The sequence below is a fragment of the Hypomesus nipponensis genome, chromosome 27 (assembly GCF_054491055.1).
Source record: "Hypomesus nipponensis isolate SF chromosome 27, ASM5449105v1, whole genome shotgun sequence".
NCBI classification, from domain to species: domain Eukaryota; kingdom Metazoa; phylum Chordata; class Actinopteri; order Osmeriformes; family Osmeridae; genus Hypomesus; species Hypomesus nipponensis.
In genome coordinates this window covers 13291423-13305786 of record NC_140387.1, presented here as the reverse complement: position 1 = coordinate 13305786, position 14364 = coordinate 13291423, and the positions used below count along the sequence as shown (strand labels likewise).

The following is a 14364-nucleotide window of genomic DNA, read 5'->3' as shown; positions in this document are numbered from 1 at the left end:
CAGGATTTAAGGCAAACACATTATGGTTTTAATGTTCATAACCACAGTTTAAGGGAGTCTATGTATATTGCTATGTATATGTTGCCTCTAATAGCAGAAGTTAATTGCTACCCTCAGGAGCCACTGCACTGCTCTTGAGAAGAAATAAGAAAATGATTGTAATATGGATAGAACTTAACCTCCGGTCCATTAATATGAATGTGATTTTGGGAGAAGGATATAGGTTTGTAGTTAATACCAGGGGCCAGTTGCATAAAATAGACCTAGTCTTAGACTTCAATATAACTTTAAGTACGACTTGCCATAGACACTTCAATTTACTTATTTAAATGCTTTGAATAGAATTGTTAGGTCAGTGTAATATGATCATGTATGATTGATTGGTTTTATTGCAAAAAACACTGCATACTCCAAATCCCATAATTCCTTCTATCTGGACCCCTTCTAGGCACAAGTCCATGATAAGTTTGCAGGGTAAAACTATGAAAACTCACAGATTATGGGTTCCCAGTACAAGTTAGATAATGACCACATGGTACACTGAACCAGCAAAGCAAATTTGAAAGTGTCAAGCAACTAAATAAAATTAAATCACGCAGTATGGAAGATGGCTATTTCAACTACGAAAATATTGTCCAAACAACCAAAACGATTCCCCTACATTTAAAGGAAGAGGGGGAAACTGAACAGTGTATTAATATTAACCAAATATGCTGGAATTACAGTTATTTGAGTCCATTGGTTAAATCAGAGCAAGACTGGTCAAAGATAAATGAAATAGATATTTAATAACCGCTAATGAATTTAATAAATTACAAGGCAAACATGTTACAAGGTGAAGGCTTTAAAACGTACCTACTCTCCCATGTTTATTGTAAATCAGAGAGAAACAGTAAGAGATGAGGAAGGACAGGGGGTAGGAGAAGCAAGAGCTGAGGAGAAGCCTTCAGGAGATCAAGAATCTACAGAACAATGCGTCATAAGTCCCTCTATACCCAACTAGTTTCTGTAGAACAACCAATCAGACCACATTTTGAACCTTACTTATCAACATATGACTAGCAATGCAACAGTAAGTTACACAATGAGGTGTGAGACCCATCAAGTAAAGACTCCATCCAGCAACTCCAGATTTTAGCATATGAGAGGTGGGGGCAGGGTGACATCCAGCCGTACGTTTGACCATCACACCCCACAGAGGGCATTGTAATGCATATCAAAGAAGATCTAGTGACCTATCAGTGTCTCAGCCAGACTTGTGCTACCATATCATTGGTCCTTGGAAAGAGTGACATTCCTTCCACTGTCAAAGTGGGCTCCCTGGTGTTGCTAGGCAACATGCTAGCCAATGATGCAGGTGTTTACATCAGCAATGTATTTCTTGAATGACTGGAAACACCCTTTTTTGTATCCTCCCTTTAAATAGAAAGGGAGGATCATTGAAAGAAGGATAAACATGATATTTGCATATGAGGTTGACACAGGCATATTGAAAGGGGGTTGGTTATGGAAGTAGTCGTGGGTTTTTTGGGTAGGCTTGGCTATGTGACTTGGATGAGACAAGCCTCATTACATCTTACGGGGAGACAAACAGAGGATGCGGGGGAGTGATGACTCTCCCTTAACGCACAACCTTATAGAACAACACCAATTCCTTCATACACCTTTAATTCAGTTAAATAGATCTCTAAGTCCTTACAGCAATCATTGTACCCCTATAGCTACATTTTATGTCAAATGAATACTGTACGTATGATACTGTATTTATGATTAAAGTTTCAAGATGAATTTTGTTGCCTGCAAATTGGAAGATTTGGCTTGAGCTTTCACCCATGCTATAGCCGTGAAAGACAAATCTTTCATATACAAAATTTCAACAACACAAAACATTAATTTGTTGTCTTATTAACTATATATTTTAGTTTTTTTTAGAAAGCCCTTAGCAATGACTTCAATTGTGGGTTTTGTCATTGTTGCGCTGACAAGGGAGCCACTACTTTATTGGTCAGATCAACCACCATGTAGTTCTGGGCCCTGTTTCATAAAGTGAGTTTACCGAACAAGCCAGATTTATGTCACTTAGTCTGACTCATTTCCAGTTTATTCGGTTCCAAAAAGCCAGCTCAACGTAGTTCGAATTCAGTTACTATGGTAACTTATGCTGCAAAACTAACCTGGTCTGGGGCAGGCTAACTGTTAGGCTTAACGTGTGTCGTGGCTTAACCATACGTTCCTTTAACACTGACCCAATGGGAAAATGATGATTCACCACAGACTTTCTGGCGTGATGATTTTTTTTTAAACTTTTTTACCACTATCAAATGTACATTCATAGAAAATTAACTAATTTAAATATAACTCAAAACATTCTAAATACATGCATTCAACAATGATGAACAATAATTTCAGAATGATACAAACCTACATAGGAAACGTATGGCTATATGGTAGTTTGTGATATCACATGTTTAGACTGATGTATCTCAATCTAAATTATTCCAGGATAATGATCATAGCTACATAATAGATAACAGTATCCTACAATTGCAAAACAAATCTAAATCCATACATCTATCCTCCATTTTCCGGACACAAAAACCATGTTAAAATGTTAGGCTACTGGATAAAGTATTGGTAAATAGTATTTATTTAAAACAATGTCAAAAAAGTCAATATGACTTTATATATATGAAGTCGATATGCTTTGGGAGTGTATGTTTTTTTAATCAATAAAGTAAAGGTCTATAAAAAAGGACCTTGACCTACGTAGCCTACGTATCGTTCATGTATCGTTCATGTCAATCATGGTGTGTCATTTTATTTTGATCAGAATCAGTATCAGAATTAGCTTTATTTGCCATGCAAGTTCACACAAACAATGAATTTACTGTGGCAGGAAGGTGCATGATGGGAAGTTGGGTTGTACGCCAATCACAAAGTTGGCCACATTGACGGAAATGTTTCAATGTTTTCAAGTCACAGCCAAACCTCAAAGAGAGAGCTCAAACCTATAAAAGATGGCCTTGGGTCAAGAACTAACCACAATGCCCTTTTCTCTTCCTTCGGGTTGAAAGCTTCAGTTTGAAATTGAAACTTGGAAGAACTCCTGTCTAGGTTTCTCACCTGACTTCAGGATGCAGACAAGGAGTTGTTTCATCTCAACTGACTTCAAGAAAGAGATCAACATCCAGCTGTGCTACCTCTGTCATCAAAGAATCATAATTCAGTCTGCAACACCCAATTCCAATGTCAACCCTCACAAACTTTGAGATGTGTTCTTGTCAAGTCTGTCAGGGCTTGGGGAAGTCCCACTGTCAAATTGTCAAGTGTGTGAGGGCTCTCTAGCAGACATTTTGAGCCCTTTATGCACCCTTTTCATAAGTCAGCATTTTTGCAGACCTTGCCTAAGTGAATTGCCCACAATTCACAGCGTTACCGGGGTTACCAGTGCAAGCCCGGAAGTAAGAGAAATCCTGGCAAACCCGCCTCATAAGACAAGAAATAAGAAGAACGGCAAGCATGGAAGGTGCAACCAACCCTGACATAAACATGGTTGGAAATAAAAATGTATGTGTAAGTTTAAACGCAAAGCTCACTGATGGTTAACATAGCCAGAACTGTGTGTAGTTTGTCCTTTGATAATAAATTCCAAAAATGCTTTCATCAGATTTGATCCAAAAAACATGACTATTTTGCAGGAAAATGCAATCAAGTGCTGTCCCATATTGAAAGCATTCTGAGCCCTTGCAGCCTTTGGCACTCAATCACTCTGTCACCGTGTGACATCAAGTAAGTCTGTGAGGGTTCAGAGCTTAGGGTTTAGGGTGGAGATTGAGATTGGGCCCCAAGTATCCACTTGGCAACCAAGGCTGCTTAAAGACTGTAGTATCTAAGACTTTACAAGATTGGTCAAGTTCCACAAAAATATGTTATTTTTATAATGTGACACTACGAGAGGCTGGGTGCTAGAGGGCAGATATGTCCCCCTCCAGTAGCTCAAGTTATGAGGGTCTACAAATCCCAATGGTGGCTATGATTTAGGCAACATTCAGGGGCACAAGCAAGATTGACATGTAAAAAAGCATTAGGACATGCTTGAAACACATTGCCTGTTTGACTTTTTTTTTATCTATCTTTGCACACTTTTATAAAGAAGTTGAACTGTCCTCTGAGAACCCAAAGTTATCTACTATGTGTGTAACATAATTTTCAGTACAGTGCTGTTGGAGGGCTGAAATATTGCCAATGCATGCTAATTGTCAGTGTACAATCCTACTATTCATGTCTACAACTTATAGGAAATAATGCCATGCCATAATACAATGGCATGAACATAGTTCCAGTCTCCTGTGTTTTGACATGTAGTATAGATCATTAACTGACTGAGAAATTGTATCTTACTTCACATCCAGGGAGCCAAAACAAACCCATTATCTCTCTCTCTCTCTCTCTCTCTCTCTCTCTCTCGCTCTCTCTCTCTCTCTCTCTCTCTCTCTCTCTCTCTCTCTCTCTCTCTCTCTCTCTCTCTTTATATATATATATATATATATATATATATAGATATATATATATATATATATATATAGATATATATAGATATATATAGATATAGATATAAACCAATAAATATAAATACAAAATACTTTCACAATTGGAGAGCTGCAGACCAAATACAGTAGTTAATGTGTTGTTTATGATAATAGAAAGCATAGTGTTGTACATGATTGGAGATACAATGCCTTTGTCCATATTATTTAATTAAATGCAATTGTACTGCCATCTACAGGCTAAAGTTTTTACACACGCTGGAGCCCTCATTTTAAGAAGTCATTTGTTACAAATTGACTGTGAGGTCAGGTTTCTATACCACATCCCAGAAAACATACTCATTCAAATACAGTAAAGTACATATATACTTTAATATAATAAAGCTGAACTAATTACCAAGTGGCAGTTATATAAAACATGACAAATGAAATAATCTCAACAATCAGATGAATCAATCCACAAATGTAAATCAAGCCGTTTCAAAGGAAGCTTATTGAAACAAATTGCAAGCATATTGTATCACATCAACGTTGCCTTTGACCAGCCTTCTCTCTGTAACTCATCAAAGGTAAATCCTATTGATGCCAACCAAAAACACAAGTGTCTAAAGCTCTTAAGGCCCTGTAAAGTTATTAAATAATTTATGAAAATTATATCAAATATTCTTTTTTTTTACAAAAGAAAGATCAATCGACATTTTCAGTCAAAGTCAAAAGCAGATGGCCAAGACATGGGCGAGCACTTCGATGGGACATGTGTGTGTGTCCAACGTTTGCTAGATGACATGATTCTTCTTTTATTTTTTCAGATTCATCCAAAACCATTATTATCATTCTAGCCTGAAAAACCTAATTCAAAATCAACATTTAACAATCAACTTCAAAAGGCATGGAGAAGGGGATTGTTTGAGATGTAGCCTACTTTACCCAGGGCTGGACTGGGACAAAAAAATGTCCCTGGTATTTTTGCTCAGACCGGCCCAACACAATCGGTCGGACACCAGTACACCAAAAGAGTTAAGAGATGTGATTGGGCCAGCCCAGTGTCAGTATGGAAAGGAACCAATGGACCGCTGTCTCTGCTTTATGGGCCGGTCGTTGGCCAATTTTAAATTGATACAAAAATACACATATAAAGATGTAATATTTTATATATATTAAATATCATATAATATCGGCCCCAAGTGCGCCGGCCAGATTACCAGTCCAGGCCTGACTACCTAATTTGCCTCACCAGTGGATGGGCGGCATACGCTGTTCAGCGCCAAAGCATACCGCAAGGCTAAGTTGAAGAAGAAGTGGGAAACTGACGTTTTATCACGTGGTGCAAAATGGCGTCAGGGCAACAGTGGGTGCTAGTGGAAATGGTGCAGGCATTCTACGAGGTAAGTTTGTTTCCATGATTAGCTGTGTTAAATTTGTGGCTTAATCCATTCTGTCAAATAATAATCACAATAAGTGTGTGTCGTCCAAAAGTTCAATAGTTTAGAAAAGTCAGCTAGCCAGCTTTTATTGTTTTACTGGAGACACGATTGACAGATGGCTGTGGCCAATACCTGTCGTGGTACGGATGTGCTTTTCCTTTCGAGTCCAATCATGGTGGGAAGTTTTCACTTTTTTTTCTCCTGAGAAACAGGAAGTGAACTGAAATGAATTTTAATTCATTTAACACCACTCTATTTACAATATTCACTCAAAGTTAAAATACTTTTGGATTACACGCAATTCAGCACGTTTTTAGTTTTTGCTAAATGACATTGTGCTGTTGTATTACTGTTAAATTGTGGAGTATCATGTTAGCTTCAGTTCAGCCTTGTTGGCCAGACTGGAAATTCCAAACGAAACGCCCTATTATTTTTGATTGCGTCAACATAGCCACTAGATAGACGAACTTCCAAAAGATTTCCAAATCTCTATCATGCATTTTGGGTGTTCCATCCCTAGTCCCTACACTGTTCAGTGTTTTGTTCCCTCCCCTGTTCAGTGTTTTGTTCCCTCCCCTGTTGTTTTTTCATCCTATTACGTACATTCTGATGGAACCACACAACACAAATGTAAATCAGACTTAATAAAAATAAATAAAAGGTTTCATGTTTCTCTTCACAGGCACCTGCGTACCATCTGATCTTGGAAGGGATCCTTATCTTATGGATCATCAGACTCCTGTTTTCCAAAACCTACAAACTTCAGGAACGTTCTGATCTTAATGAGAAGGTAACAGAAAGCAGTACAAAAAATCTTGGAAAGTCAGATCTCCATCAAAAATAATTTAGATTACTTGACAGCTTGCTTAGCCCAATTTAACAATGTAATACCCTCAGAAATACCAAAAGCTCAGCCTGGTCTATTTTGTTAAAGTAATTTGACCCGGAGAAGTTTATAGTCTGTTTTTAAATGTGGTGTTTGTCCACCACAGGAAAAAGAAGAATTGATTGAAGAATGGCAACCAGAACCTCTTGTTCCTCCTGTTTCCAAAGACCATCCTTCACTAAATTATGATATTGTAACAGGGTTAGTAAATTATATTTGTATTTTGTATAAAAGTTTTTATAAAAGTAGTATTTTGTGTAAAAGTAGGGTATTTGCTACAAGTACCACTCATTAGGCTACAAATGTGGGCTACTGATTACCACTATTAACAGTAGCCAATGCCAAGTTTTTATCTAAACCTTGGGCCCATTCTCCGTACGTCGCTTATTACATCAGAGATCAAATGACACATCCAAGATGGCATCATCTTGCTAATCATGATCTGGCTAATTCTGTTCTTCGAACACCCATGTTGTTTATAATGTTTATAATTAGTATAGCTGGATTGAGTTATGCATTGGTCTGAAAGGGGGTATATATCGATAGTAGAAACCTTGATCAGCAACGCTGCTATTGGCTGCTCACATAAGTCTATTGCTGCTCACCATGGCTAAAAAGAGCGCCCCGTGTTTTCCGCAACAGAGCAACAGCTTGCTTGAAGGTTCCCCCGAATTTGAAGATTTAATCAGAACGCCAGGGAACACCTCAAAATCATTTTTGCAGAACATCTGCAAAATCCAAGAAAGAGGGCTGGCAAAAATTAGCAGACCAAATTAAATGTATAGTTAGTGACCAAGTTAGATGTTTTATTGCTTATTACAGTAAGCTAGGCCTATGTTCATACTTTATCATCTTTAATGTCATATAATGTGGTTTCAACAAATTTATGATGTAAATGACACCCTCACAAAAAAAACGATAGGCTATCTCTCAAAAAGTAAAGGCTAGTAGCATATTGCGCTGTGTTTAAGGATCTATCTATCACGCAATGAGCAATTAATTATTTTTCCTGTTAAATTCTGCTAATTATTCTTGCACTTTCTGCCACAGGTTGCTGTCGTAAAAACAGACAAGACATGGCTGTGACAGACTTCCTGTATCAACCCTGCTTATAAATTCGCCACAAATCTTGTTTACCTAAAATAAGCCTGCCCCCGAGCAGGTTGAAGCTCTGCAAGCCCAGAATGACAATCCAATATAACAATCCAAGATAATGACAAATCATTATAGTTAGCGACGAACGGAGAACGGACCCCTGAGCTCTGTGAGATTAGTCAAATTTTGATTTTAACTAATGCTAATAGCTAATGGAAATAATTTTTTTCTTTCAGCCCACCAAGCCACAGAATCATTGTCAATGGAAAAGAGTGCATTAACTTTGCCTCATTTAACTTCTTGGGTTTTCTCGACAATGAGCGGGTGATGGTTGGTAGTATTTTCAGTTCAATTGTATTGTCTATAAGTTATCAGTATGACACAGGCCATTTGTGGTTAACTTATCCAATTTCACTTAGCAAAAGGCCCTTGCATCTCTTAAGAAGTATGGTGTTGGTACTTGTGGCCCAAGAGGATTCTATGGAACCTTTGGTACGTCAACAAACACCACCAAACAGAATATGTTTAATTTCATCAGATATATCCCAGTCAATAGTCATGAATGTAAACTGAAATAATACTATTATCACTTGTTGTTCTCTTATCTGGGATAAACACTTTTTTTGTTAGATAAATGGAAAGTTAAAATACTATTCATAGTTTATTTTAGGAAAAAGCTTTGTTAAACTAGATTTGTGTCAATACAGATGTACATTTGGAACTGGAGGATCGCTTGGCCAAGTTCATGCGAACAGAAGAGGCCATTATCTATTCCTATGGCTTTGCAACAATTGCAAGTGCAATACCTGCATATTCCAAGAGAGGGGATATAGTGTTTGTGTAAGTGCCTTTTTTAGACACATTTTGAACTTCTTGAATAGATTTCTGATAAGCATGTGTGATTATCCAGGGATGAAGCGGCATGCTTCTCTATACAGAAGGGTCTTCAAGCCTCCCGCAGTTTCATCAAATACTTCAAGCACAATGACATGGAGGACCTTGAGCGACTCCTCAAAGAGCAGGAGATTGAGGATCAGAAGGTTAGAAAGCAGCAGCCATTTTGTAATGCCATCTTTGACAGATATCAACATTTTGAAAGCTTCAGAAACTAAACACAACTTGAATTTTCTTCCAGAACCTTCGGAAAGCTAAAGTAACCAGGAGATTTATCGTAGTTGAGGGGCTGTACATAAACACAGCAGATGTGTGTCCTCTCCCAGAACTGGTGAGATACAACTAGACTGTATGCTGTGTGATTGGATGTTGTCAAAACTTAAATAAGTTTCCCTTTTCAGCCTATGATATGGCACTGGTTGATGATGTACAGGAAATCTGATGCAAAAATGGCTCATAATGTCTTTTAATGCTAATTTGTTCATGTGCACCAGGTGAAGCTGAAATACAAGTACAAAGTACGCATCTTCTTGGAGGAGAGCATGTCATTTGGTGTACTTGGCGAGCATGGACGTGGGGTTACCGAACACTTTGGGGTCAATGTGAGTGTGAGGTTTATTTGACTCCATATTACAATTATTTATTTGGCAAAGCTTTTAATTGTTTATGTGTTCATTCAAATTCCATTCTGCTGAAATATCAACTAAGGTTCTAGTTTTTTGATTCAGATTGACGATATAGACCTTATCAGTGCAAACATGGAAAACGCAGTGGCCTCCATAGGTGGCTTCTGCTGTGGAAGGTCGTTTGTCATAGACCATCAGGTACAGTCTACTGGATTTGACACGTATTTACCTTCAGTCATAAGCATAGTAAGACCATTGTTCAATTGCTTATTGGCTACTCCTTTCTGAGAAAATAGACATTCAGTCCCTGACGACAGTCCTATCAGACATTCGATATGGTCCATTTTATGATTCAATTTAATACACACACCCAAGTCAGGAGTTGGACTTCAGTAGGACTGAATAAATAGTGAATACTTAGTGTTTTTGTTATCAAAGTGTTTGTTTTTTATGGAAGCTAAAAGTGTTTGTCTGTTATAGCGTCTATCAGGTCAGGGATACTGTTTCTCTGCCTCCCTACCCCCGATGCTTGCTGCTGCTGCCATTGAAGCCCTCAACATCATGGAGGAGGACCCGGGTATACCCGCCAACACACACACACACACACACACACACACACACACACACAGTCTAAATAAGTAAAACATCCCTGTCTCCCCCCAAAAAGGTGTGCACTCATTATTTCCCCTCTCTCGTATTTATATCCAGATTTTTCATAGTAAGCCTGGCATTATCTTTTCAAGAGAACTTATTGACAAGTGTGTTTTTGTAGTTACAATAAATGGCTCCAGGGTTTGCTTAAGTGAATTCACAAGGCTTTAGGGAGAGTGTGCACACATTTGACAACCTGGACAGCTTCTCTTTGCTGACTACTACCAGAAACTTAATTTTAAAAAAGGCCCCCAAAGGATAACTTTGTTTGTGTGGTTGTGTGTATGCAAGATGCTGTTTACTGTATTAGTGCAAGAATATGTGCAGAAGTGCTTGATATGTCTGATACAATATTGACAAAAGACAATACATATCACACGTGTCTTACACTGAGAGTAGCTAGTAGGTTTGAGTGCACTTGCCACCATTTAGCATCCTCCAATCTCTCTTGGAAGGTAAAATAATTACCGTCCACCAGTTGGAACTTACCTTGCAACCTCCCTCTATCTGAGAGTGAGAAATGCTGGAGATGCTGAAGTTCCCTTCTTTCTTTCAGGTATTTTTTCTGTACTGAGGGAAAAGTGCAAACATGCCCACTCTGCATTGCAGGGGTAAGATAAATCTGTCATTATTTGTGTTCCTGTGAAATTGTTTTTCATTAATTGTGTATCGTTTTATTTTGTGACTTTAAAATCACACAGACTTGTAATAAACATGTTAACATATGTACTGTTTACATATGCAGTATATTTACAATAATGTATTTTCCGTTCATATATTGACATTCATAAGGGTTGGTTTGGTTAGAAGAGAAATCTCAGTGTGTGAATTTTTTTTAAATTAAAGCAATCACATTGATACAGAATACTTTCTGAATGCACTGTAGATCCTATTTGATGGAAACATTTTATGTAAATTCAGGATTATGGAATACTTACAGCCTGACGTTGTCATACTCATAATTCTGGTCAGAATATGAGTCTGATACTGCTCCATTGGGCTGTGATTATGGGGCGTGTTTCAACTGAACCCGGAAAAAAATGCCTCTTCACTCAATTGGATAGACCTACAGCCAATCAGAGCAATGTAGTATGTTGTTTGTTGAAAACAAATTCAACCCAAGCGCTCTTTGGTGACATGGTTGATTACGTTACTGTTGATCATCTGTCCATCATCGTATAAAGCCCTCCCTGACAATTTGATTGGTACGAACAGCTCTTATTCGGGCATAGTTTTTCCCCAACGGAGCATTGCCCGACTGAACTTCCCGACCAAAATAAATTGTGGGCGGGGCTTAGTTCGGCTGGCACCCAGACTAGAATACTTATGGAAGGTTTGGAAGGCTTTATTCGCCAAGTAAGTTTGCACAAACAAGGAATTTACTATTGCAGGAAGGTGCACACGGTAAACATATAAGCGTTTTAAACTTAATAAAATAAATTGTGGGCGGGGCTTAGTTCGGCTGGCACCCAGACTAGAATACTTATGGAAGGTTTGGAAGGCTTTATTCGCCAAGTAAGTTTGCACAAACAAGGAATTTACTATTGCAGGAAGGTGCACACGGTAAACATATAAGCGTTTTAAACTTAAAATGTACAACAGTATCTAAAATAATTCTAACCAGTACTATACAAAGACTGTGCTTCTGTGTTTTACATACTGTCTTTCTGGTTATGTTAAGATTCTGCCATGTCTGTTTATCGTGCTTTCCCCCTGTCTTGCTTCCTCCTGATTGTACATCTCACAAATCTTTTATGTTCAATTCCACCTTGCTTAAATTGGCTGTTTACATTTTACAGAGACTCTGTAGAGGCAATGCATGAATGTTTTGTGAATAATTGTACCACAGTGATGTAAGGAGTATTTTAAATCTGAAATGTAAAGCATTTGGAAGTCAGCAGGGGATTTCTTGGAATTGCATCAAACAGATCAGAATCCTGTAAGAACTTCTACATGAAAACAATGTTTTAGGTATAGGTTCAGTTCAAATAAATCAGTTTAAGTGTTGGGATTCACAGTATATTCCATGGTTTGGGTAATATGTCGTTTGATATCATACTGAACTGAAACATGTTTCCCCATACAATGTCACTGTAACGGGGGGAAAGATTATGACGATTCTAAGGGCCCTGGTCAGACAGGGGGCCCAGCAGAACACCATACTTTCCTGTATGATTTGGGGCTCAGAGTTCAAATTAGCCAGGGGGCCCAGAAACCCTAGCGTGAAACCCTGTCTCCAATCTTCACCTAAAACCTCATTACTCATGCTCATTCAGTTTCATTTTCTGCATTGCAGAACACCTGGTCTGAAGGTGGTCGGGAAGTCTTTTGCCCCTGCACTTCACCTGCAGCTGGAGAGAAGCTCTGGATCCAGAGAGACTGATGTGAAAACTCTCCGCAACATTGTGGATTATGTAAGGAACTTTTCTTTACAACTAAAAAGTTTGCTGTTTGGATTTAAGTGAAGTGATTGTTTCCACTGTCCCTCATCAATGGAATCATTTATCCTGAAGTTACGATTTTCGCACAGTGGAAATGGGAATTAACCTGACTTGCCAGGTGGTTTGTTATAAATCCAGCTCTCGCAAAGTTAAATGGGAATGGCAAGGAACTGGAATTATATTTGATCTCCTTGAGTTTGTGTGTAGGCCTAACTTTTTTTCAAATTTGCCAGTGTTTGGACAGACAGGTGGCACTCACCCTGGCTCGGTACCTAGAGAAAGAAGAGCGATTCCTCCCTCAACCTACGTAAGCGCCAAACAGCATCATGTACTCGTATTAGTTTGTTAGTTACGCTTAACCTGAGTACTGTTGATGTCATTCATTTTAAATTCTCAGTTTGCAAGAATTCCCTTCAGTTAAGGAGGCGGTGAATGCATGTTGTCACCTGCCTACGATTTCTGTGAATGTATAAGCTGTAAATTAAGAATGTTTCTTAACAAATTGCACTGGCTGGACATCTTCTCTAGAACAGTAATATATTGTAAGCCAAATTAGAACCCTTGAAATCAATCCAGCTGCTATGCAATGCCACCACCGCACATGTTTTGACAACATAATGTCTCCACAGCATTCGTGTGGTGGTAACTATCGAGCAGACAGAAGATGAGATTGAGAAAGCTGCATCCTGTATCAGAGAAGCAGCTCTGGCATTACTCAAATGATTCCCTGTTCCGACTGCAACGGAACCTGGATTTCTCAACCGTGTAACACTCACAGGATCCACCTGTTGGCCTGCCAGAGTATAAGGGGAGAGGGAGGGTCCATTGATGCAAGACAAGGTTTTCTCATCCAAAAACTAAAGGCATGAACAGTGGATGACCACGTGACATGAGGAGCTATGTCAATACCTAATACTTTATCTTTCCTTCTTGCAGCTACTTTTTGTTGATTTGATCTTTGCCTTAACTTTTGTTCTTGTTTTTTTTGTACTGTATCCCAGCTATGTTTAATTTTCTTATTAGATCTGTGAATGTACAATATGGACCTTATTTTGAGTTTGGGAATATTTTACTTTACTACTGAATTATGGTTAGGTCTTAAACAACTATAAATGTAAATTTTATTTCAGAATTCTTTATCCAAATGACTACATTTCCTATGTTGTTTTCAAAAAGCTTGTGTTTATTTGAACAACATTTCCTGTTTTAACCAAAGGCAGCCCTTATATTCCTGCTCCATGCTTCTAACTGAAATATTTTTCTTACTGTCTTTTGGCTACTACTGAATATTCTTTTCCAGGGGGTCACAAATTTTTTTACAATTAAAATAATTTAATTTACATAAGTTAGCCTCTGCCATTTTTTTATAACTTTGTTAAAAGTTGTTCATAAATAATCGATTTTAAATAGATTTGTTTGCACTTTAACTGCCATTGTTGAATCACAGGATTTTTACTCAATGTTCAAGTCTTGTGCAAAATGTGGTGATTACATAAATGTTATGCTTGCAGATTTTTCTGCTTTAATCAACTTGCACTATTGTAGCCTAATGCAGTGGTTCTCAATCCTGGTCCTCGGGACCCCCTGCCCTCTGCATGTTTTAGATATGTCCCTGCTCCAACACACCTGATTCAAATAAATGGGCCTGATAACGACGCATTAATTTGAATTAGGTGTGTTTGAGGAGGGAAACATCTAAAACGTGCAGGGCAGGGGGTCCCGAGGACCAGGATTGAGAACCACTGGCCTAATGCACGTCAATCTTTATTTCACCCTTAAGCCAGCTTTAAAACCAAAATT

The 14364-nt window shown here is 38.3% G+C and overlaps 1 protein-coding gene across 1 annotated transcript; it reads left to right on the top strand.

Moving 5' to 3' along the window:
• The first annotated feature begins 5772 nt into the window (after window positions 1-5772).
• On the top strand, window positions 5773-13909 carry sptlc1 (serine palmitoyltransferase, long chain base subunit 1). Its single transcript, XM_084694106.1, has 15 exons — window positions 5773-5932; window positions 6654-6761; window positions 6964-7058; window positions 8189-8282; window positions 8372-8444; window positions 8660-8792; window positions 8863-8992; window positions 9088-9177; window positions 9341-9448; window positions 9575-9670; window positions 9953-10049; window positions 10680-10734; window positions 12420-12537; window positions 12798-12871; window positions 13194-13909. Exons 1-15 carry the CDS (start codon window positions 5879-5881, stop codon window positions 13285-13287), a joined length of 1419 nt encoding a protein of 472 aa, XP_084550232.1. The 5' UTR covers window positions 5773-5878; the 3' UTR covers window positions 13288-13909.
• Window positions 13910-14364: the final 455 nt, after the last annotated feature.

Excerpts from the sequence above, each read along its gene's own strand:
- sptlc1 (XM_084694106.1), top strand. The coding sequence starts at position 5,879 with ATGGCGTCAGGGCAACAGTGGGTGCTAGTGGAAATGGTGCAGGCATTC. Across the intron at positions 7,059-8,188 it reads AATTATGATATTGTAACAGG|CCCACCAAGCCACAGAATCA; the intron begins GTTAGTAAATTA and ends TTTTTCTTTCAG. Across the intron at positions 10,735-12,419 it reads GCCCACTCTGCATTGCAGGG|AACACCTGGTCTGAAGGTGG; the intron begins GTAAGATAAATC and ends TCTGCATTGCAG.